We start from the raw sequence: 26,458 nt of genomic DNA on the forward strand, positions 1-26,458 counted from the left end.
GACATTTATGGCTGTGGATTGTCTACAACAACCTCTACAGTGTTTGGCAATTGTTGGCCTTGTAATGTGGGCATTGGAACATATAGGTCCTAAATATAATAATGTAGCAACACCCACACTGCAATAGATCCTGTCAGTACACAATCATCCCAACACCAACACAGGATAATGATTACACACACACAAACACTTACCAGTACTGAGTTTCAAACCCCTACCAGGCTATGTATTGGTCTTACAGTGTTATGCAGTTATTGCAGGTGCCACTGAGCTTATAGGGCAGAATCCTGGCCAAAGGGTTATTTTAAGGTGAATGACATCAGCAGGCATGCTAAAGTAGGGCAATGGGAGATGTAGTGAGTGTGAATGGCCTCAAAATCATTCATCTGCACACACACACACACACACACACACACACACACACACACACACACACACACACACACTCACACACACACATTTGCCAGTACTGAGATCCATAGGTTCATTGCTTCACAGGTGTGTAGTAGGTGAATGAGCCTGAGGGCTGTACAAGGCTAGGCCAAGGGAATACCTTGGCATGAGGCCGCATGTCAATAGTCCTCAGTGTGGCTTAGGGGTGTAGTCCCTGGAGTTGTCCCCAGGGGTGGGTTATTGTATTCACCATCCACTCATCTGGGTTTCTATTGTGGGTGGCCAGTGATGTGCACTGCTTCCCATGTCTGTGATCTATATTCCATAACATGGACAGTGTCTGGGTTGTGCACATGTCCCACATGCATGTTCTTTGACGTGTGGAATTGTACTTGAGGTCTCCGGGTCATGTTGTGTGGTCAGATTGGTATCTTCTGATGTAGCATTCCTGACCTCATTTGGTGAGACCTGGCTATGAAACTGAGCTCATGATTGCACCTACATTGACAGTATGATATGGGTATTCAGTGGAGTTAGTGCCGTCTGTCCATACAGGGCATGTGTATAAGGCACTGTATTCCCTTTGTGGGGTACGTTTGCAGACTCTACAGTTGTTACAGGCATCCAGTGGGGAACATGGCAAAAGGGCCACTGTACACATGTATTTGGCTACTGAGGGGATGGAACAGTGTGCCATGTCCTTTTACTTGCTGGATAACACACAGTCAGGAGATATAACACATCAAAGTACTTTCTGATGTCAGTGGCACTGTTGGGGTCAACAGAAATGTAGTCCACTGCTATCACACCATAGTTACTATCTGGGGGGCAATATGCAGGGGAACTACCAATATAGTGGTTGTTGCCTAGCCAAGTGTGTTTGTGTATGATACGTTGCTGGAGCGTGTTCTCAGAGTAATAGAAGGGTTGCCTATATTTTTCACTAATCCATACTGTCACATGTAGGGCTATGGATTGTCTACATCAACCTCTCTGGTGTTTGACATCTGTTGGCCTTGTAATGTGGACATTGTGACATATACTAAGTCCTCAACATAATAATTTAGCAAAACCCAGCCCACAATGGATCCTGTTACTACACAATCACAGCAACCCCCACACAGGATACTGATGACAGACACACACACACTTACCAGTACTGGGATTAAAATCCCTACCTAGCTATGTACTGCTACTATAGTGTACTGCATTTATCGCATGCACCACTGAGCTTATAGGATGGATGTTGTCCCAAGGTACTTCTAAGGTGAGGAACATCCCCAGCCCTTGTAAATACTGGCATTGGGTGATGCAGTGGGTGAGAGATCACAAAAATAATTTTACCCTCTACACACATTTACATTTGCCAGGGGTGAGGCTCAAACCACTATCTAACAAATCTTTTTGGACCATTATGTTACGCATTTACCACATGCACCACTGACATTACATGGGTTAGTGTTGGCAAGAGGTACTTCTAAGGTGGATGATATCTGCAGGACTGCTAAAGTCAGGCACTGAGATGTGTACTGGGTGTAAATAAGGCCAAAATCTTTGAGGTATGGACATACATATGTAGGCATAAATATATATATATATATATATATATATATATATATATATATATATATATATATATACACACACACACACACACACACACACACACACACACACACACACACACACACACACACATACACACACACTTGCCACAGATGAGATCCAAACCCATACCTATGTAGTTATTGCTACAACATTGTTCTGCATTTATGGCACGTGTCATGGAGCTTGCATGCTAGAGAGCTGTGCCAAGTTATCTTTGAAGCTGAGTGATATCAACAGCAGTGGTAAAGAAGGGGTAAGAGAAGTGTTAATGACCACAAAATCAGGTCTTTACAAAGATACACACACTCTCTCACACACTCACATTTTCCGGGATGAGGATTAGAACTCCTACCTAACTAGTATGCTACACTATAGTATTACGCAGTTATCTCAAGTGCCACAGAGCTTACACGTTGGAGAGTTGTCCAAAGGTATCTTTGAAGGTGAGTAACATCAGCAGCAGTGCTAAAGAAGGGGTAAGGGGAGAGTAGTAAGTGTGAATGTCCATAATAGCAGGTATCATCAAAGACACACTTTTTTATACAAAGACACACAGTTTTGCAGTTGCCATGTCTGGGATTAGAACTCTTACCTAACTAGTATGCTACACTACAGTGATATGCAGTTATCACAAGCGCCACAGAGCTAATATGCTGGAGAACTCTCCAAAGGTATCTTTGAAGGTGAGTAACATCAGCAGCAGTGCTAAAGGAGGGGTAAGGGAAGAGTAGTAAGTATGATGGTCCATTAAATAAGGTATCATCAAAGACACACACTCTATCACACAGTTTCACTGCTACCATGTTTGAGATTAGAACTCCTACCTAATAGTATGCTACACTATAGTATTATGCATTTATCGCAAGCACCACAGAGCTTATATGTTGGAGAGCCGTCCAAAGGTATCTTTGAAGGTGATCATAAACTCCACCAGTATAACAAACATAGAACCACAAATAACCAAAGAATCACTTCCAAAACAGAGACTACTTTAATGGTTAGACACTTTCATTCATAAGAACTTCATAAGAACCATGTTAAAGTTAAAAACACACCCATTTATACCCCTGAAATAAAATCACATGTTACAATTCCACCAATATATTTCAGGTGAAACAACTTTATGCATTACCCCTTTACATACCATAAAACTTCAATTTTAAAAGAGAACTAATTGAACAAGAATCATTCAAATCTGGGTGGTTGCAAGCATTTAAAATCATCTGCCATTTTAATTCATTCTTTTCCAAATGTTCTTCTATGAACCACCCTTGTCCATCCATTTTAATATGTTCTAAAATCATAAAATTAAAAGTATGTTGTTCAACATGTCTATATAAAGCATTTGTGCTTTTTTGATTTCTTATGTCTAAAATATGCTCATACACCCTTATTTCAAAATGTCATTTGCTTTTACCTACATAAAAAGCCATACAGGAATTACACTGAGCTAAATATACTGTACCAACAGTGTTGCAAGTAAATCAACATGTAATGTAATAAGTGTGGCCATTGATAGTAAATGAATCACTACTGCTGACATATTGACAAATGGAGCAATGGCCACATTTTCTGGTGCCAACTGTACCACTGGTTCCCTCAACATATCTTTTTTCTAAAATATTTTTTATGGAATTTTCTTTTTTGTGCACCATGACTGGTTTGACACCCAATTTCTTGATGAATTCAGTTTCAGTGAAAACAATACTCCAGTTTTTACATACCACATCATATATATGGTAACTATCCACAGTAAATGTAGTAATTAAACTGTTTTTATAATTATGTGTGATACTACTTTCCTGCTGTAAAGTGTGTGTATTAATGTTGTTATTCTCTGTAGGTGGTCCCAAAATAGGACAGTATACTCCATTAATCCTTTTGTTTACCACCACATTTAAAATATCATCCAGGAAAGTTTGGGGATACCCTCTTTTTGAAAACATATCCACAACTTTCTTACATTCTGTATAAAAAACGAAATGCCACTACAACAGAGAGACCTTAGTTAAATAAAATAAGGTATGTAGAAAGCAAACTTCGGACTCAACACGACTCAGCAAACCTCTTTAGAACAAAAACTGGATATTTATTTCTCAGACCATGAATATTCCAACAAACTAGCAGCTTTTTATACAATGACATGACACACTTGATTGTTTAATAACAATTAGACACAATAAGCAAATTGATAAAACAATTTTCTCTAAAAACACATATGTAGAAAGAACTTTGAATTCATATATAGACTGAATAGTTGCTAAACCATCACTATATGGTAAATGAGTTAACTTATAACTTGTAAACTGACCAAAAAATGGGAAGTGATTCAAATGTGTTACTAGCAAATAAATACAGAATTAAAATGAATGACTATAAATATGTAAATATATAAATATTAATATAAACATATAAACATTGTTAAAAAATTTGTGCAAAACGTCTATATATGGGCATCAATTTGGTTATGATAGTATACATATAGAATACATATGAAAATGCATGGAAGATAGAAAAATAAAAACTGTAGCCAAGTCAATAGATAGAACAAGTTAACAAAAAAAATCTAACAATTAATACATAAAAGGATCATGAATTAAAACCTGTGCATCATACAAGAAAGAATAAGATGTAATATCTACGACTCACAAGTAGTTATCTTCGTGCGTTAAGATAGGGTTTAATGGAGACATAGAGGTTTAAGCCTGGAGAATAATGCCCTTTTAATCTTAAAATCCATTTTAGTTCTTTAAGTTCTAGTAAATTCATATAGTCTCCTCCTCTGGTATTTGGTTCTACTATTTCAAGTACCCTAAATACAAAGGAATGATTTGGATAGCATTGTACATGCTTAGCTAGAGCATTTAATTCATTTAATTTCTTTATATAGTCCTGAGCTATTACAAGTAGCTGAAAATCTAGGCTTAAAGATGTACTTAGTTTCTGGATGTGTGTAGACTTGTTCTCTAGTGACAAACTTACAATAGTTGCAATGATTGCATGGATAAGTACCTACTTTTTCTATTGGCTTTAATTTTGTATCACTTGGTTTATCACAGAGTAGTCTTTTAAGACTTTTATTGTTCCTGTAGGTAAAATGAGGTGTCTTGCCTACTAGTTGTCCAATTATTATTAATTATTTTCCTAATATTGAGACTGTCGTTGGTGTAAGTTGTAATAAAGCTTAACTTCCCTGAAGAACAAGGTAAATTCTTATAGCCTATCTCATGCCTGAAACGATCAACTGTCATTAAGGATGAGGCCTCTACATCTTTCAAAACTTGTGACCTGATATTTTTTACTAACTTTTCATCATACATTCTATTAGAAAAAATGCATTCTAATTTGTCAGCTTCACGAGTCAGATCTTCCTTGTTCTTACAAATTTTAGATAGTCTAATGAACTGACTTTTGACTATCCCTTTAAACACATTTTTCTGAACAAGGTGGAATAAGCATACATCTAAAAAGTTTACTGATTCATAGGACATATGTGCTGTGAATTTGAGGAAAGTAGTAGTAGTTTCTAAATAGTTTTTAAACTCAACAAACTCTTCTTTGCAGCCTTCCCAAACTAATAGGATATCATCTACAAAACGGTAATAGACCACTATTTTTCTAAATAATGGATGGGTAAAAACAAAATCTTTTTCCCACTTATGCATTACCAAGTGTCTGTAAATATAGGCACCCCTCAAAAACAAACACATTATTGCATAGAACTAAATCAAGTAACTGGCAGATAAGAATGATGTCATCTCTTTTTATATGTGGAGACACAGACAATAACTCTCTCACTGCTTGAACGCCTTCACCATTAGGTATGGAGGTCATAGTAACCAATAAGTGTTGCCCTTCAACTAATTTTTTATCAACAGAATTTAGAGAATCCAATAATTGGTACGTGTCCTTCAGTATATTTGGAATCTCATTTACGATTGGTCTCAAAGTTTTTTCTAAGTAGACTGACACTTTTTACATTCTTACATATACATAACATATACATTTCTTACATTCTGTATTAAGTTCATCCAAATTGGACACCATTCTGGCCATATGTACTAACTGGCCTTTAACTATTGCTTTTTCTAATGTTTTGGGTGCCAACTGGAATCATGTAAGTATGTGTTGGAAAAAGTTGGTTTTCGAAAAATTGTAGAGTAGAAATAATTATTAACTGTATCCTTGCCAATCTCCACATCTAAACAGGAAATTTTTCTTAAATCATAGCTGGAAGAAAATTTTAAGAAATCAATGGTGTTGTCAATGTGCTCCAAAAATTATTTCAGTTTTTCAACAGTATCAATCCAGAAAATAAATCATCATCCAAAAATCTGATGTAAAGTGACCAACACCCTGCATAATGGCTGGAGAAAATGTAATCATTCTCCCACTTAATCATGACATAATTAGCAAAACTGGGGGGCGCATGCAGCACCCATTGCCACTCCAGTTACCTGTCTGTAAGTTTGTCCCTCAAAATAAATGAAATTGTTTTTTAATACAACTTCTATTAATGTAAAACAGGCATTAATGGTAGTGTTACTTAGAACATTTGTACTGAACAACTGTTGTTCAAACCATGAATCACCTGTGTCTTGAGATATAACAGAAAACAAATCGTGCACATCAATTGTCACAAATATCCCTGTGGCAACATATGGCATGTCATTGATAAATTGTAAAAAGTGCCATGAATTTTTGCAAACATGTGGATGTTTCATCAAACCACGTTTTACATGTTCATCAATCCACTGGGCTCTAAAATAGGTTTTACTCCTGGAACCATCAACTATGGGTCTGAAGGTTTGCAGGCAGGGGTAGTATGGGCACACATCAGAGTTTCAGACTTCACACACTCCATGACATCCATGCTTCTGCACCCCCCACTCTGTTATTCTATCTTCTTCCTAACATTATGCGAGTGATATCGGAGAAGTATCCCTATAGTTGGCCCTTCATCCCAGAGGTATTTAGGGGTTGGTCCACAGTTCATGCAGTAGGACATGGTGGGCATGCTATTGGGATTTGTCAACATGGCCTTGCATTTGTGTTCTGTTGACTGTGTTATGTTGTTAGTTGGGACCCCATGAGATACCATGCATTGGCACTATGGGTGAGGCACAGGCCTTTGACAGATGACTGTAGGACATTTGGTAGTGATGTAGGCCATCTGTAGCAGGTCACTGCATTCTGTCACTCCTACATTCCCAGGCTGCAAGCCAGTGGATTCCCCTGGGGTGACAGGGTAAGTGTGTGAGGTGTTAATGGCAATAGTTCCTGTCCATATTGATCCATTGGTCTGGATGCAGGCAGGGTGCTGCTAACAGCTAGGGACACACCTGCATGGAACACCTCTGCAGCATGCTGCATTCTGTGGGTCTTTCCATACAGAAGTGGGGTCATACTGTACTCATTCCCAAAAGGAAGGATATGACCTGTGATAAACTTGTGGCTGATGGTGGGGTGAGCTGAGTGCATGTGTGATATGGAACCTACTTGTAGCTGACTCACAGATATACATGGGACAGTCCCCTTATGCTGCCTTGTGTGGAGACATAGGCAGTCTCTCATTACTTCATAACTGTGCCTTTTGTGGTTTGCCAGTGATTGGCCAGACTACATCAGTATTCCATACTACACAGACAACTAATGTGCTGCTAACCTGTATTGACAATTCCAAAGTTGTATGCAGTTGACAGTTACATTTTATGTACTCTGTCTAGGGTACTTCCACCTGTGTACTGTGTATATGTATGGACCCACAGTCATGGCATGTCCATCTTTCAGACGGTGATAGATATTGACATCTGGACAGTGAGTATGGATGACTGCTGACATGGGTATTGCTGAGAAGCATTGAGGTTGGCACTGCAGTTGTCGGAAAAAGGTCCTGTCATCCAAAATACTGCCCACAGGCCACCAAGACACAACCCTGCAGGCCTACATGCTGACCACTTCCAGACAATATTGGACACACAACAACCTAACACATGGACCCCTGCATATTGTACACATGCAACAATCTATCCTTTAGATTGGGCCAGCTCGGGTAATCTGTGCTCCACTGTTATTACACCTCCCACCCACATGTTACTGCATTTCTACATTGGATTGTGGGAGGGGGACACACCTGATGACTTTAAACATTTGCTATGATTATACTGGTATTTCAGGCACTCTGTTCGCTTCCATTTCATTTTGTATTCTGATCTATCATACAGATTGGAGGCATATCAGTAGAGTACAGATCTTAGGTTTTATTGACCTATATTTCAGTTTCAGACTTCTTACCCTTCAGAACTAACATACCACTGCCAGACCCATTGTAGTCTGTCTGTGTAGGTCTGAAGGGGGCTGTTCACCATTGCCATCCACTGGAGGCCTTAGCCCAGCCTTTCTTTATGGTCATCTATACCTGTCCTGCTGGCTGAGTCTGGAGGTGGGTATGTAAGCCTCACTGACACGCATGTGTTGCCCTATGGACACATATTTGGGCCACCACATGTACTGAAGTGGGATTTGTCACCTTGTCTAGTACTGCCTAGTATGTTGACACCAGTATTTGTTATGGATTTCATGCTGCCCATATAGGTGTCCACTTTCTGCTGCCATCCCATTCAGCCACCTGATTCCCTTGCATGCTCACATCCATACCATAGATACAACTATCAGAACATACTACTCCATTCAGCAATTGATAGGAAGAGTGACTTACCTTGTGGATGTGCCAGTATTGAGGACGGTGCTGGAGGGATGACTATGTCAGATGCACATGGTACACTCCCTATACATGGTAAAGCACAGGTAGTGTCATGTTTGGCATCCCTTTTACTGTATGTGCGAGTCAGAGGGAGGTGTCATTCCTTGGGTCCCTACCGTGTCAGTGTATGTGCTATGTGTTGCCTCTTTGCCAAGGCCTGGGCATACTGGGCATGCCTCCTTCTGCCTAAATGGGCAGGCTCAGGTAATTCCTCCTCTGAGTCCCTCTGGCCTGTGATAGCCTTGGCAATGGTGGGGGGCTATGTGGCCTTGCCCCATGCTGTTCCTGCTGCAGCTGTTTCTGCAGGAATATATTGTGTAGCGTGGCACATACTATGAACATTTGTGTACATGAACCTGGAGAGTTCTGCAAGGCTCCACTGGATATGTCCAGGCAGCAGAACCATGACTTGAGCATCCCAAACACATGCTCTATTATGATTTTGGTTTGTGTGTGTACCTCAATATGGAGTTCTTGTTCAGGTGTGTGTGCATTTCTGATTTCTGAGGGTGTCATCAGCCATGGGTCCAGTGCATAGCCAGCATCCCCCACTAGGTGGCTATATGGGATGTCCCCACCTGCAAATGACTGGTACAGCTGTGTCATATGCCAAATGTGGGAGTCGTAATAGCTTCCAGGGCTGCCAGCACACACATTCAAGATAATGACCTGGGCATTGCACATGACCTGGCAGTTGATGGAGGGGAAGCCCTTGCGGTTTATGTAGATCCTACCCTGCTCACCGGGTGGTGCTTTGATGTGTATGTGCATGCAGCCTATAGCACCCACTACCTCAGGGTATTCTGCTATTTGGTGGAAGAGATGCATATTGCTGGTCAATGCCTCACGGCTGTTGAGGAAATATATGTGCTCACTGGCATGTGCTGACATGGCATCCAGGAACTGGTGGAGTACCCTGGATGCTGATGCCTGTGAGATCCCCATGATATCCCCAGTTTCCATTTGGAAGGTACCTGTGGCTATTATTCTTAAGCCTACACATGACTTGGTATCCAGTGGAATGAGTTCCCCTCTGTTGGTTCTGTGTGTGAGGCATGGCCAGCACAGGTCAACAATTTGCTGTAGAGTGTCCCTGTCCACCCTATAGTGCTCCACTATCTCCAGCTTATGTAGCCCCTTGATAGGTTACCCTTGGTCTGTACACTCTTCTCCTTCTCCTCACTGTGGGTTGGCCATCAGCATTCACATCCTCACCACCCTCAGCCTCTTGCACATATTGATGTACGAGAGCGACAGCAGCCCCTAACATTTTGTTAGTTTTGCCAGGTAAAATTTCCCCGTCTGTGTACACCGGTGGTGTAGAGTTTGTGGGAAAAAACAGACTGGAAGGTGTTTGCATAGTTTATAGTAGTGTGCTAGGCTGTTACATGTGTAATTGGCTGATTCTGATACATTTCACCTGCCAGCTATGCTAGTTCTTCTTGATTGCCTTCCTACTGCTGTTTTCCCTGCCCATTGCCTTCCCGTTTAAGCTCCGAGGCGAGACACACATACCCAGTGCTCACATGTGAACAGAGCTGCTATTTCCTGTTTTTTTTTTTTTTTTTTTTAAAACCCGGTGTGCAGCGCGCACACCCATTTAAGCAATGTAAGCACTGCTAGGCAGCCTCAGGCACCCCCTTCCTTAGCTGTGCTTAGCTAAGGGCAAACACGGGCCCCAGAGCTCCAATAAGCTTACAGTATGCATGACACTCCCCCTTATGAGGTCATCCACCTCTTAGACTTATACAATGGTGTTGCTGCACCTATACAGTTGGGTGCAAGGTAACACTGAGATGAAATCTGTGTTTCAGTATCAGTCCCCTCATTTACATAAAATAGAATGCTAATTCCTAGTTACCACACTCACACTGAGCCTTTCTCCTTAGCAAACTCTATTCCCTGGTATTGTTTTCTTATGCATGCCATTGACTATTATGGCAAAATGGTGATTTGGGTTTAAAAGCTTTTTTCCACCATTTTTTCTTATTTTCGGACCGATCCTGTTTGCGCACCGCTGCCCTATGCTTAAAAGGCCAATATCAGCCAAAAAATAAAGTTTTTTTTATAATTTTGCAACTATTTCTCATGCCAATGGCCATATGTTTGGCCATTGGGATGCCTACTACATTGAATACATGCTTTCTTTCGAGCTATCATGCCTCCGTTTTGTAATTTGCAGAAATGTATTCGGTTAGTAACCGAATACATTTCTGCAGGTTACACTGTTCCTGCACAGACGCCTGCCTGCTTCCTGGATTGCTAATTCCACTCATTTGCATGGTTTTCACCAGCAAAACAGGTAATTAGCAAATAGCAGTGGTGTCCATGCAGGAATAGTGTAGGCACGATCATGTACATCTTGGGGGCTCAATCCTGGATTGCTCGGCAGCCATATTAGTGCAGCAGCTCTTGCACTATTCCTGCACTCCATGCAGAGCTTGCTGAATCCAGCCAGACGTCTTCCTTATGAACCTCAGAGCTCTGTACTTCTATGATTGAATGATCTGTCCTTGATACTTTATATTTTCTGTTTCTCCATAGATAGAAATCATTAACGCTATATAAAACATATGTTCTGTGATGGGAACGGATATGGCTTACTATCACAGTAAGGTCATATATCAAGACTGTTAGATTAAAAGCTGTCAGTAAGAATTCTGATGCCAGTTGAAAATCACTTCAGCTATAATTTATTTATTCGCACATACATACATACATACATAAATTTGTTGACTGGAGTACAGAACTTATCCCAGTGGACCATTGACAGGTTCAGCTAAGCTTTACAGCCACATGAATATATTAAATACAGAGGGAAATGCAATCACAGCAGGACAATGTCTAGAAATTATTTAGAATATGTACATAAGTTGTTATTCTTTACATAAGTTGTTGTCTTGTCACATATGCACTTGTCCTCTAAGATGTAAGTCTTGTGGCAGGAAGGAAGAAAGAAGGGAGTAAAAGCAAAAAAGATCAGAGATTTGATGGGTGATAGAGATGGGTGGAAATAAGGAAAAGTGAGATAGAAAGGTAATGTCTAAGAACAAGAGGGAACTGACTCAGCAGAAGAAGGACACCCTCCACAGTTTGAGCAAGCAAATTAGATATCTTGTAAAGTCCTCTGAAGTTAATTGCAAAGCTAAACTAGCACCCTTAGCTAAGGATAATCACAAGGCATTCTTTAGCTATTTCAGAAATCTGAAAGGGAAGACCCAGCTTTGTGATGATCTAGTAGTGGATGGTGCTACTCACACTGACTCTGAGGACATCACCAACCTGCTAGCAGACAGATTTGGTGCAAGCTTCACCCCTCTGTTCCCAGCAGACATACCTCAAAGCATGCCTGTCACCAGTCCTCTACCTAATATCTCCAAAGAGCAGGTCATGACCACACTCTTCATGGCCAAAACCCCAGCCTCTATGGTACCAGATAACATCCCAGGCTGCCTACTAAATGGTCTAAAACAGGACCTAATGGAACAACTAAGTACTTGACTTTGTCCAAGCAGAGTGGAAAACAGCAACAGTAATTCTGTTTCACAAAAGGGGTCAATCAACTGACCCTGGGAACTATAGACCCATAAGCCTAACCATCCTTATCTGCAAGGTCATGAAGAGAATCATCATGGACTTTATCAGCAATGACATAGTTGACCTGATACAAATTGGCTTCATTAAGGGTAGATCATGCTTATTAAACCTGATGGACTACTCTGATAATGTCACCAAAGCCCAGGATGAAGGTGAAGCAGTATATACAGCCTATCTTGACTTAGCCAAGGCTTTTGACACAATCCCCCACTCAGGCATCATTGAAAAACTCACCCAGATGGGAATTAACCTGTATGTCACTAGATGGGTAGCCAACTGGCTCACCAACAGAACACATGCAGTCAAAGTTGGGGATTCCACCTCTATCAGCAGATCAGTTACCAGTGGTGTACCACAAGGATCTATGCTGGGCTCCCTACTGTTTGGAATCTATTTCTCAGAAGTCCAGGTGAAAATAGATTGCCTGTGGCTTACCAAGTTTCCTAATGACTGCAAACTGGGTGCAGTCATTGAGTCCCTCAGTTTCAACATACTACAAAAGGGGCTTTCACAGAAAAATTGTTTACACAAATGATTGGTGCTAAAGCCACATACTTAACTAAACACAAAAAATGCGTTATCATCCCCTTCTGCAAAAGAAAAGTCCCTGCAAGGCTTATAAAGGCCCTAGGCCAATAACCTAGTAACCTCCTATGAACCTATGAGACTATAAAAAGTGTGCCTGCATGAATTTGAACCTGTGGATGTTGATGTGTGAATTACTTGCCCAAGAGTTTCAATGCACACATTCTCTTCTATTACTTCTATTACTTAATATTATCACTTCCAGATCCTACAATTTTTAAAGTGTAAATCAGCAGTAGATATTTTTATGGGGTACATTTTTTGTGGCTGTAGTTTAGTTCATCAATTGGTCAGTGACACTATGGATCTAGCTGACCGACTGGATGAAGGAACTGAATTTTTGGCTCACTCCTCCACTTCTGTTTGCTATAATCAACTTCAGAGTTGCTGCATCTCAGGGGAGGGAGATTACTCACTGTGTTATTGTCAGCTTTCTGTACCATTAGGCTGCAGTTATGGTTTATTTTTCCAAACATCATCTAGTTAACCATCTGCTGCTGTGCATACCCTGTGCTATTTGTACTGCTTGATACAGTTCCTCGCACATTACTGGTGCCTTGCTGTTATGCATTATGCTCTTTGCCCAACCTGTTTTCCTTTTCCTCCCCCTCTAATGTTGTACTTGGCAGGTCAACTCTGGGAAACTCCAGGAAACTCTGACCACCTCTCCATATTGTTACTGCCAGCATATAAACCATTGCTAACTAGAGGGAGACTAACAGAAAAACAACTGAGATTATGGCCAGAGGATGCAGTCTCAGCACTCCAGGACTGTTCTGAGAGCACAGACTGGAGCATATTCAAGGAGGTAGCTACTGAGAACCAGGGTATCAACCTGGAGGAGTACACCAAGGCGGTGATGGGCTAGATCTTGAAATGTGTGGATGATGTGACAGTCAGCAAAACCATTATCACACGAGCCAACCAGAAACCTTGGTTGACGAAAGAGGCATATGAGCTACTGAAGGCAAGGAACACAGCCTTCAGGTCTGGAGACAGGGAAGCCCTCAGAACAGCCAAATCAATCTGAAGAAGAGAGGGAGGGAAGCAAAATGCATCTATGGCAGAAAGACCCAGAGCTGCTTCTCTGACCAAGAAGACCCCAGGTGCCTATGGCAGGGTATCCAGTCCATAACTGGCTACAAACCTATATCTTTGCAATGTGAGGACAACAAGGAATGCCTTAATAAGCTGAATGTCTACTTCAGCAGATTTGAGGAAGGGAACAGAACAACACTGAAGAAAATGCCCATCAACCATACCAAGAAAATGCTCACCCTCAACCCAGCTAATGTCCAGAGGACACTATGCAGAGTAACCTGAGAAAAGTGGCTGGGCCTGACAGCATCCTAGGGTGAGTGCTCAGGGACTGTGCAGGCCAACTAAAAAATGTCCTCACAGATATCTTCAATAACTCTCTGAGTCAGCAAATTGTTCTGAAATGGTTCAAGGACACTACAATTATTCCATTACCACAGAAGTCTCTACCATCTTGCCTAAATGACTACTGCCCTGTAGCCCTCACCTCCACAGTGATGAAGTGTTTGACATGCTGGTCAAGGATACCATAACATCTGGGCTGCCTGCTGAACTTGACCCTCTGCAGTTTGCTTACCGAGCAAACCGCTTTATGGCAGATGACATCTCTTTCTAGCACTCCATCAATCCCTGGAATATCTTGAGAATAAAAACACCTACACAAGGGTACTATTCATCAACTTCAGCTCTGCTTTTAACATGGTCATCCCTTTTCATCTGGTAATGAAGCTACTCCAACTAGGCGTCAACACTCCACTTTGTAACTGGATTCTTGACTTTCTCACAGACAGACCTCAGAAAGTGTGTGCAGGAAGTAACTCCTCAGATAGCATCACTCTTAACACTGGAGTCCCACAAGGATGTGTACTACATCCCTTGCTGTTCACCCTGTTAACATACAATTGTACAGTCAGGTACAATACAAATCACATCAAGTTTGCTGATAACACAACAGTGGTGGGCCACATTAGTAATGACAATGAAGCAGCGTATAGAGATGAGGTGGAACAACTGATTACCTGGTGTGGAAATAGCAACTAAGCACTAAACATGAACAAGACAAAAGAGATAATTGTGGACTACAGGAAAAATCGCAAGCAACATTCTCCCCTCACCATCAATGGCAAAACAGTGGAAAGAGTGAGAAGCATGAAGTTTCTGGGAGTAACATCGATGAGGACTTGTCATGGAACACAAATACAAATGCCACAGTCAAGAAAGCACACCAGACATTGCACTTTTTGAGAAGGCTGAGGAGAGCAAATCTCCCATCAACAGTTCTCAGTACCTTCTACAGAGGTACTATAGAAAGCATCCTGATAAACAGTCTCGTAGTATGGTATGGAAGCTGCTCTACCTCTGAGCGCAAATCCCTCCAGAGAGTGGTGAAGACAGCTGAGAGGATCAACAAGACCACCTTACTACCTATCCATGACTTGTACTTATCCAGATTTCTCAGCAGGGCCAGAGGAATAATTAAAGACTGCACTCACCCTGCTTACAGACTGTTCCTGCATGTGTCATCCAGAAAGCGTTTCTGAAGCTTCCATTGCAGAACTACAAGATTCAGAAACAACTTCTTCCCTAATGTCATCAGGCTGCTGAACTCTAGCAACAACTATGCTCCATGATAGCCATCTGGGTCAGTAGAAACTGTAGTAGCTTGTCTTATATTGTGCATTAACCTGGTAACCAGACTCATCTAATATTTAGTGCAATATTCATCATGTCTGTTAACTTATAGGCCATCTAGAGCAGTAGCAATGCAATAAAATCTCTCTTCTTTCAGTTCAATAAATGTTACACATTTAAATCAACCATAATACAATACTCTAAGGTCCATAGTGCAATATCCTAATGTTCACAGTGCAATACTTAAATGTCTCTTTCTCTGCAAGGATCAATGCAATGTCTTAACCAAGTACCTGTGCAATACTAAAGTCTCATGTAAGTAAGTGTTCACTGCGAAAAGTGTTAAAATGTGTTTCTAATTATGTGCAGTACTAGTCCGTCTACCTGCATGTCTATGATGTAATAGCTAGGTGTTATATGTGTAAATGTCTGTGAAAATAGTCTATATGTTGTCAGCACATTCAGTCCGGAGACACGGAATTTCATTCAGTTTTTGCACTTGTGTGATTTCTGAATGACAATAAAGTGTACTTTGACAATAAAAAATGACAATAATGGTATTGCTATGCTCCTTTGTGTCATTTTTTTTATGCTTTGCACTCTGCCGCCAATTCTGCTTATCATCTTTTTCCTTTATAGCTACGATCCCACATACCTTTTCTGGTACCATCTACTATTCAAGAATTCCTTTGGTACATTCTGTTTCTCTCATTACTGTTTGGTTCTTCTTCTTGCATATGTCACACCAATGATGTTTCTTGCTTTTTAATGCATTTTGGATCCCTTCTGTCATGCCATGGCTCAAACCCTGCATACAGTGAGGCATCATCACAGATGGTAAAATTGTTACCATTTGTAAAGAAATTGGGCAAATATGTCAAGTAGTGTCCAAAAGGATAGAGTTTTATACACCATGTAAAGGCAGAACCCCCATACAGAAATGTAAAATATTAGTTATTTTTTTCCTTGTTATATATAATGATCTGTCTCCTTTGTAGCCTGCTGCTAAAATTGTTCAGCTATAGAATGTCATTTCCTGTTGCACTGGGAAATAGTAGGCTGTCACCCCCCCCCCCCCCACAATAAAAAAATGCTGAGCGACTTACGGAAACCACAGTCATAACAAACAGAGGGCAATTATTATATGGAACATTATGAGAGCAGATGTACTGCAATACTCACAGGTATTGTATGAAGATTTGTGGGGTAGGACATATGTACCACAAGGTAGAAAATAGTGTAATTATAAAATGGCCATACAGATTCAAGGCATGTGTATAGCTAATGCACCTTACACTCTGTGACTCCACCCATGCATAAATAGGAAGCTCAGCTTTTCACTTACAACCTTTTCATAATTGGCTTCAACAGAGAGAGGCATTGCTGGAATTGAAAAGTAGACTATATATCAATATCAGAGTTTTGTTTGCAGGTGGGAATATTTGTTTTGTTTGCTAGGAATGAGTATTGAACCCTGAAGTGAAAAAAAAAAAAAAAAACATATATATATATATATATATATATATATATATATATTTATATATGTATGCACACAAATAAACAGGGCTTAACAGCATATACACACCATATAAACAGTTTCCAGACATATGATGCTGCTCTTCACGCTGGCATTCTACTTTATTTTTAAATGCAAAATTATACTTCTGTCACATAAGTAGCAAGCAATTAAGTTAAATGTAAGGTATCAGCAGCTGCTGGAATTATTATCAGCTCAAGATTACCCCAAACAGCTGCAGAACAGAGAGAGAGAGAGAGAGAGAGAGATTAACTTTTCGCTTACGCCATTCTTATTTAATGTGTGTGGATGAATTGCAGAATGACTTGATATACTATAATAATATTTACATCTGTATACATTAAGAAAATATCATTTAGAACAAAATGGTAAAATTCTCAGTACCATGCCTTTTTTTCTTTGCTACATGCCATGCCTTGAACCACCGACATGAGGAATATTTTTTCTGTAGAGACACTGTGGTATGATAAAACGAAATAACTGCTACAGTACTGTTTATACATTTCATCTATCCGAGGGCTTAGATGAGTGACAAATATAGGAAGTATTTTTCAGTTTAGAACTGGCACAGGGAGATGGGAACATGCCTTAGTGAATGTAGTAGATAGTCTTTCATACTCATATAAATATACAGAATCGAGGTATACTGCAAGTGCTCAAGTACCAGGCACTTGAAGACCAGTAGTTCAAAGCGACGGTCTGGGGAATCTTGTATCTCGCATGGGCTGCTGCTCATAGTTTAGCTCGAATGTGAATTTGGGCAAGGAGCAGCAGCTGTGCAGAGAGAAAAGAGCATGTTGCCTGAGCACATTATTTGAGTTCAAGCAAAGTAATTGCAGCAGCTATAGGTAGGGGTGGCAGTGTAGCTGGCAGTTTCTGGGACCGATTGGTCAGGGAATTTAGGTATGATGAGTGGGAGATGAGTTTTAGGGTTAAGGAGCAGGAAGGCAGTATAGGGTTGGGGAGCAGAAGGGGATTTTTGATTTAAGGTTCATAGGTTCATACTAGGCTATCTGCCCTAGGGCATTTATAAGCCTAGCCAGAGTATGTTTGGCTTTCGCCACCCATTTTAAATTAATTTTGCTATGCCCTTTTTCGAGGTTAGTATACTGTGCCTCTGTCTAACAGTGACACAGAAGTGATACCCGGGGTAAACCTATGATCTCCCATCCACTCATCAAGATTCCTCTTGAAGAGAGTCAATGAGGGACTCTGCCTAACCTGGACTAGGATTTTATTCTAGAGTGAAGGGAGCCTCTGGGTTATGAATCTGTCACTCCAGCATGTCCTATTTATTTCAGTGCTGAGGTTCAAGTCTCTCGAGCGCATATCTCGATGGAATTTGGATTTTTTGAGGTGCAGCATGTCCCTTAATTCCGGGTTGGACATGGCTTTATATGTCAGGCACAGATCGCCTCTGAGCAGGCGGTATGCCACTGAGTAGAGCTGGAGTTTCTTTAACCGGGCAGCATATGGCATCTGTTTGAGCCCTTTGATCCTCTTGGTGAGGTACTTTTGGGGTCTTTTGCAGTTGCTGCAGGTGTTTGGTAAGGTACATCCCAAAAGGGGCATTGTACTCGATTATGGGCCTGATGAGGGATAAGTAAAGAGGCACAATGACCTCCCCTGATCTAGATGTGAATCCCTTCATGATTAGGTGGGCTATATAAAATGTTTTTCTAATCACTTTGGCCACGTGGTTGTCAAATGAGAGATTGCTATCAACTTGGGTCCCCAGGTCCGTAATTACTTCTTCTGTACTTAATGGATTACCACCTATGTGGTAATTTGTGGGCACTTTGTTTTGCCAAAGGGATGACTATACACTTTTTGGCGTTTAGCTTGAGGCCATGGCTCTGGCACCAGTTGTCTATTTCTATGAGGCCCTTTTGGAGGATGCTTGTGTCGGCTGGAGAGTCGATTATGGCGCCCAGTTTTCAGTCATCTGCGAACTTGGTCAGCCACAGTCCTTCCGTGTTGGCCTGTACCTCCGAGAAATATATACCGAACAAGAGAGGTCCCAGGACTGAGCCTTGTGGGATGCCACTTGTAACTGGTTTGGAGTCTGACATGGCTCCAGCAATTCTAACCATGTGGGTTCTGTCCTTGAGCCAGTTTGAGCCAAGGAGTGAAAGGGAAGTTTTAGGTTTAGAAACCGACTGGAAAGTTTAGCTTTAGGGAGGGGGAGTGGAGTTATAGGTTTATGGATCAATTGGGGGCTTCAAAATTAGAGAGGACGAGTGCAGTTTTATGTCTGGAGAGCAACTGGGAACTTTAGGGTTAGGGATAGAGCAGCAACGTTTTAGGTTATGTAGTGATTAGGGACCTTAGGGATGGGGGGGGGGGGGTAGAGATCAGATTTCCTTACTGGTGTTAACTGACTGTACCTATATTGAAAAATTATCAATATTAACCATACCAAGAGAATTAAGAGCATTTTATGGTAATGTAACAGCCCAGTAAGTCATTTCAACAGTTTTTATTTTTGTATTTTTATGGCTGCCCATCTAAAAAAAGCAAACATCCTTTGAGGTGTTCCATTAAGGTACTTTAGATGAACAATTATATCATTAGGTTCAGCAATCTTGGGAAAAAAACACAAACTCTCCAGATCTGCTATACTAAATTCTTAGCAATTCTTATTACCATATATTACGTCTTTATGCGACATACTGTGTTTCATTAACTCCTTTTTTTTTTTTTTTTTTTTTTTTTTTTTTTTTTTTACAAGGCCATCATAAACACATTTTAGGAGGAATACATTCAGTCACACTAGATAGTATGGTGACAAGATTTTAAAACAACTATTTTTGATGTCATATTTGAGAATGGTGACATCTTTTGATTGCCATAATAGGATCTAGCTTCCCTGTTCACATAAAATGGGTGGATGAACATGTTTCTTGATTTAAACCATGTTTAATAGTAGCAAGGAAAGCAGCAGTGAATGACAGCTAAACTGACAATGTTGCTTGCTTATGGTCCCTTGTCATTGTGGGATCAAAAAGACAGAAACATTGTGGGATGTCAGAATAATTAATGAATTGCCAGATAAAGTTGACTTTGTTTTTTTTGCTTTTCAGTTGATTTAGAATCCAGATGTTACTAAAGAAGAGCTTTAAGAAATGTTATCATGGCCAGTTGAGGAGGTCTGTGGTAATAATGACATGTGAACTACTGTATATCTCCAAAGTGCATTATTGTTGATAATGTACTGCATAAAGATTTCATATTGTTCAGTTTGCACATGTCCCACTGTTACATCCTGGGAAATAAAGAGACCACACGGTTCTGGAGTTGTAAGGCCTTTCTTTATTAAGAGCCTCCAGGTGCGCACCCATGCTACATGTTCACAACTTCGCCATAGCCATACATACACCGGAAACAACAAGTTACCAGAGATATACAGAACCAACACTACATGTTGCTAATTCCCCAGAGCGCCCCTACAGTACAATAACAGCATTACTTGCCCGATACTACATTCCTCCCCTCTTAAGCACTGAATACCCTTCCGTACATAAGAAAAACAAGGGAGCAAGCCAAACCACAATCCATCTAATCACTTAATGTTTAAATACCCGGCTAGTATTAAACGGTTACCCCACAATCGAGTTAGGTTGCTCTTTTAAACTAGACATGCAATTGTAACATTGATAGTCCTTCAAGTAACTAGGTTTAACCAGTGCCCGCTTAGAACGGCGCAATGGTACCACCCTAGGTGACTCTGGTGTCACAGTTACCAACTCTGGTACCGGTGTGTCCATCCCTGGAACAGTTGGGTCCTTGGGAACCCCTCCTTCCGAGTCCCGGCGGTCTCCCTCGGCCCCCACGATCGGAGATCCTCCTGCCGCTGCGAGCCCTTCTTCTGGAACTAACGGCATTTCCGGGGCTTGCAGTTCCATGGAGTCCTTCTCCGGCACACTCCGCAGAATCTGGTCCACATGTCTCCTCACCACTGAACCTCCATTCAACCTCACCTGGTACGACAGGGGACCCGTGTTCTTGACAATAAACCCTGGAATCCATTTAGGTCCATAACTGAAGTTTCGCGTCATCACTGCATCTCCCTCCAAGAAACTTCTCTCTCTCCGTCGTCGATCATGATGCTCTTTTTGCCTCCACTGTATCCTCTCTACTTAGCTGGGATGTTTGGATGCACCAGATCCAACGTGGATCTTAATCTCCTTCCTTGCAACATCTCGGCAGGGGACAATCCCGTGGTAGACTGGGGTGTAATGCGGTAGTTGAATAACACCCTTGATACTTTGGTTGCCATACTTCCGTCTCCAGCCTTTTTCATCATCGCTTTAAAGGTCTGGACAGCCCTTTCAGCACAGCCATTGGAAGCCGCATGGTACGGTGCTGATGTAACGTGTACAATGCCATTTTTTTCCAGGAAACCCTTAAACTCTTCACTCACGAAACATGAAGCATTATCTGACACAATAGTCTCGGGTAATCCTTGGCTACTGAAACTCTTTCTCAGGCATTCAATGGTAGTGGTGGAAGTGGGTGTTTTGACTGGGTAGGCATCCATCCATTTCGAATGAGCATCCATTATTATCAAAAACATTGCCCCCATAAAAGGCCCTGCATAGTCTATATGAAGTCTCTGCCAAGGTCTACTCGGCCACTCCCATGGGTGCAGTGGTGCCGCCACAGGTAAGTTACGATGCTGCTGACAAGTTTTACACTCTTTTACAGCTACTTCAATGTCGTGGTCCAACTTTGGCCACCAAAAATAACTTCGTGCTAAGGCCTTCATTCGGGTGATGCCCACATGACCCTGGTACAGCTGTTGTAAAAGTGCACGTCTTCCTGGGGGCGGTATTATCACTCGTGCCCCCCACAACACGCATCCATCTTGCACACTCAGCTCTGTTTTCCTCAATTCATAAGGCCGGAAAAATGGATCAGGTTGTTGTGTTGTCCAGCCTTGCTGGACCCATTGAAACACTCTAGCCAACACCGGGTCTTTACGTGTCCATTCGCTCAATTCCTTCGCGGACACCAATGTGATGTCCTCCATCATCAACACCCGGTCCTCCCTTTCCTCTCGCTGGGGAGGCCCCGGTAGCGGCAGACGGCTCAGCGCGTCTGCATTGCTATGGTGCTTTCCGGGCTTATAGACAATCTCATATTCATAAGCTCTCAATGTTACAGCCCATCTCTGAATTCGGGGAGAAACCATTTGAGGCACGGCCTTCATTTCGTTGAACAATGACAACAAAGGCTTATGATCGGTGCACACAGTAAACTTCCTGCCATAGAGGTATTTGTGGAACCTCTTAATTCCAAACATTACAGCCAGACCCTCTTTATCCAGCTGGGAATAGTTTGACTCGGCTGGAGTTAAGGTGCGTGACATGAACCCAATAGGTCTTTCTTGTCCATCTGGCATCCGGTGTGCCAACACGGCCCCTACCCCATACGGTGAGGCATCACATGACAAAATTAAGTCCTTGTGACTATCGTAGTGCACCAAAACCTCTGAAGACTGCATTAGTTCCTTGGACTGCTCAAACGCTTTCTCTTGTTCCTCCTGCCACGTCCACAGGGTCTCCTTCCTTAACAGTTTATGTAAAGGAGCTAACAGCATTGACAGATTTGGTAGGAACCTGTTATAATAGTTGAGTAAGCCTAAATAAGCCTTCAGCTCTGTAACATTTGTGGGTGCCGGTGCCTCTTGGATGGCTTTTACCTTGTCTGGCAGGGGGTGTAGGCCCGAGGCATCCACCTTGTAACCCAGGAACTCTGCTTCCTTTACCATGAAAGCACATTTACTCCTCTTCACCCGTAAACCAGCCTCTCGCAGTCGACTTAGCACCTCGTTCAAAGTCTCCAGATGCTCGTCATTGTTCCTCCCCGTCAACAGGATGTCGTCCAGATACACAGCCACCTTCGGAATTCCTGCCACCAGTCCCTCCATTATTCTCTGGAAAATAGCTGGACTAGAGGAAACACCAAAAGGTAAACGATTGACTTGGAACAGCCCTTTGTGTGTGTTTAGGGTGACATAGGCCTTCGACCCTTCTTCCAGAACTACTTGTTGATATGCCTGACTGAGGTCCAGTTTACTAAACTTTTCACCTCCCGACAGCTTTTCAAATACATCCTCCACCTTGGGTAATGGATACTGCTCCAGTTTCGAAACTTGGTTCACTGTTAGCTTGTAGTCACCACATATGCGTACAGTATTATCTGGCTTTAATACTGGAACAATTGGTGCCGCCCATTCCGAAAACTTCACTGGTTCAATTATACCTTGCTTGGTGAGTCGCTCCAACTCAGTCTCCACTTTCTTCTTCATTGCATATGGTACGGGTCGAGGTTTGTAAAATCTTGGCGTTGCGTTTTCTTGAACGTGTATCTTTGCTGGTGGACCCCTCCAGGTCCCCAGTTCCTCTTTGAACACTTCTTCGTTGTCCCCCAGCACATCTTGCAAGGCCAGCCCCTGCTGTTCTACTTTATGGAGCTGTAGACAACCCATTTCCAGCTCCTTGAGCCACACCCGGCCTAACAGGTTTGGTCCATTACCTGCTACCACCATGACTGGCAACTGTTTAACTTTATCTTTATGTTTTACAGTTACTTTGGCCATCCCCAGTGTGGGAACTGTTTCACCGGTATATGTTTTCAAAGTCACTGAACAGTCCCGCAGCTTCTGAGCTTCTTTTAGCCATAACTTTCCATACTCAGCCTTGGACAGAACTGTCACACTACATCCCGTATCCACTTCAAACTGCACCATCTTACCATTTAAATCCAACTGGGTTGTGATGGGATCAACTCTTTCCCACCTGGCCTCTTCCATGTTAAACATAGTAAACACTTCCTCATCTTCCCTGGTGTTTTGATTTGTACCTTCACGCATGTGGTGTGCATACTGCCGTTTTATTTTTCGGTTCCCGTTTCTGTCCATCATACTGCTTTTTTCCTCCCCCTTTTTCGGCTGGTCCCTAGAGGGCGTTGATCGGCACATTTTCTTCACATGGCCCTTTTTCCCGCAAGCATGACATTTTTCATTTAAGAAACGACAGTTCCTTGCCAGATGTTCTCCGCCACACCTGTAACAGGCATACTGACCAGACTTCCTTGGTGATTTAGGCTCCCCGACCACTTTATGCACTGGCAGTGGGGTAGCACCCCTGCTCCCCACCCCTTCGATGGTTCTTGGCTGTAAATCACGAATGTCTTTATTCGCCGTCTCTATGGCCTGTGCCAACTTCAAGGCCTTTTCAAACGACAACTCAGGCTCCGCTAACAACCTGCATTGTATGCGGTCATCTGCAATGCCACATACGAGCCTATCTCGTAGCATTTCTGTCAGTCTGTCCCCATAATTACAGTGTTGTGCCAGTTCCCTCAGCACTGCGACATACTCCATTACCGTTTCATTGGCCATTCTAGTCCTTGAATTTAACTTGAACCTTTGGACTATTGCACTCGGCTTCGGGTTATAATGTGACTGAAGCAAGCTCGTCAACTCCGTGAACGATTTATCCCCCGGTTTATCCGGACTCAATAAGTTCCTCATCAGACTGTACGTCTTGCTGCCCACCGAGCTCAGCAATATGGCTCGCTTCCGGCCCGCATCCATTATCTGGTTTGCTTCAAAAAAATGTTCCAACACTTCACAATACTCCTCCCAGGTCTGGGTCTGACAGTCTTATGCAACCAGCGACCCCAACATGGAACCAGACATAACCCCGGCAGGCCCAGTCTCTTCGTCGTCCGACATTAACTGCACCCCGCCGTTTTTACTCGCAGCGGACTCGGAGGCATCCCATCCTCGTCGCCAATATGTTACATCCTGGGAAATAAAGAGACCACACGGTTCTGGAGTTGTAAGGCCTTTCTTTATTAAGAGCCTCCAGGTGCGCACCCATGCTACATGTTCACAACTTCGCCATAGCCATACATACACCGGAAACAAGTTACCAGAGATATACAGAACCAACACTACATGTTGCTAATTCCCCAGAGCGCCCCTACAGTACAATAACAGCATTACTTGCCCGATACTACACCCACAAAGAGGTGATATAAAATTTTCATTATTTTCAGAATCATCAAGAATGATTGAAACACAACAAGCACAAATTTAAAGAAGCAGATATCTCTTTTTCCAGTTATGAAAACAAAACCATTCTTTTCATGTCTGTAACTATACAGTGAGACAGACACTGGGATTTTAGAAGAAATCCAAAGGAAGACCATAGGGGAAGAATGGGAAAAGGTAGTCTCAGAAATTAAGGAAGCTGGAGTTCTTCTCACTAGAAGCCAGAAGAGATGGGAGCATGTTATCACTGCACAAAATTATATCATAGAAATGCAAAGGGGTTACCAAGTGGGATGAATGGGTGAGGGGTACATGTAACAGATTAAGATACCAGCTAATTTCCGGATCTATAGAAGTACTTTTCAGTGAAAGGCTTGTAGAAAATCGAATGGGAAACTTGAATCAGTGAATGAAAGACAGCATGAGATAGGTGGAGAAGTGGAGAGGAAGAGGAGGAAGGCTGGATATGATACAGAAAATTAAATTCTTTTTAAAGGGCAGACTAGACATGTCAATTGTTTCTTAACCTGCTGTCAAACGAAGTCAATGCAATGTAATGTAAATGTGATCTCAATGTTAGCACAAATCCCATAAATCTGTGAAAAGAATGGGTTTTGCTTTTATAACTGAAGAAAGACATTACAGAAATCAGAAGGAAAGAAATCCCAGTAAAAGGCCCAATGACTCACTGTCTGATATAACTGTATTCACAGCATTTTGTGAATGAAATGGCAGGCTCACACCTTCATTATTGAATCACCTCAGAATCTGTTTGTGGTCTATTGTGCAGTACATCCTCACACTGAGGGTCTGACAACAAATGCCTTTAGTACTGGTGATGTAATCAGCTTCTGGGATGTAGGGTAAAATTATTCTGGAAAGCCACAGAAAAGAGCCTAGTTATGAGAATTTGTTCTGTGCATCAGCTATATCCCAGCATTGTTAATGTTACATTTTTCTTTGTAGGATTTCATAGCCATCTGTTTAAACATTGGGATCAAAGAGTACTTAAAGCCTGTAATGCAAAATACTGTACCACAGGGGTGCCCTGATGTCTGTTAATAGGAAGTCTTTATTAAGGTGACTGGTGGCAAAGGACATAGTTTCATTGAAGACATGCAGGGCAGATTCAGTGATGAATAAAGTCAGTATGGGGACTAGTCATAAAAGAGAGTTTGTTTTATTGGAAATACTTACTGAGCATAGTTAGTCATTAGGTATGAATAAATCTGGAAGTAGG

At 41.9% G+C, this 26,458-nt stretch overlaps 1 protein-coding gene across 1 annotated transcript in view; it reads right to left on the bottom strand.

Moving 5' to 3' along the window:
* Positions 1–20,752: 20,752 nt before the first annotated feature.
* The window catches only part of LOC122815008 (uncharacterized protein K02A2.6-like), a 97,610-nt gene continuing 91,904 nt past the window's right edge, over positions 20,753–26,458 (bottom strand). Inside the window, 3 exon segments of the mRNA XM_044087261.1 lie at positions 20,753–21,294; positions 21,297–23,708; positions 24,021–24,738. Of these exon segments, the coding sequence (XP_043943196.1) occupies positions 20,753–21,294; positions 21,297–23,708; positions 24,021–24,738 (3,672 nt within the window).

The sequence above is a fragment of the Protopterus annectens genome, chromosome 11.part0 (assembly GCF_019279795.1).
Source record: "Protopterus annectens isolate FY-2018-M chromosome 11.part0, PAN1.0, whole genome shotgun sequence".
NCBI lineage: Eukaryota > Metazoa > Chordata > Ceratodontiformes > Protopteridae > Protopterus > Protopterus annectens.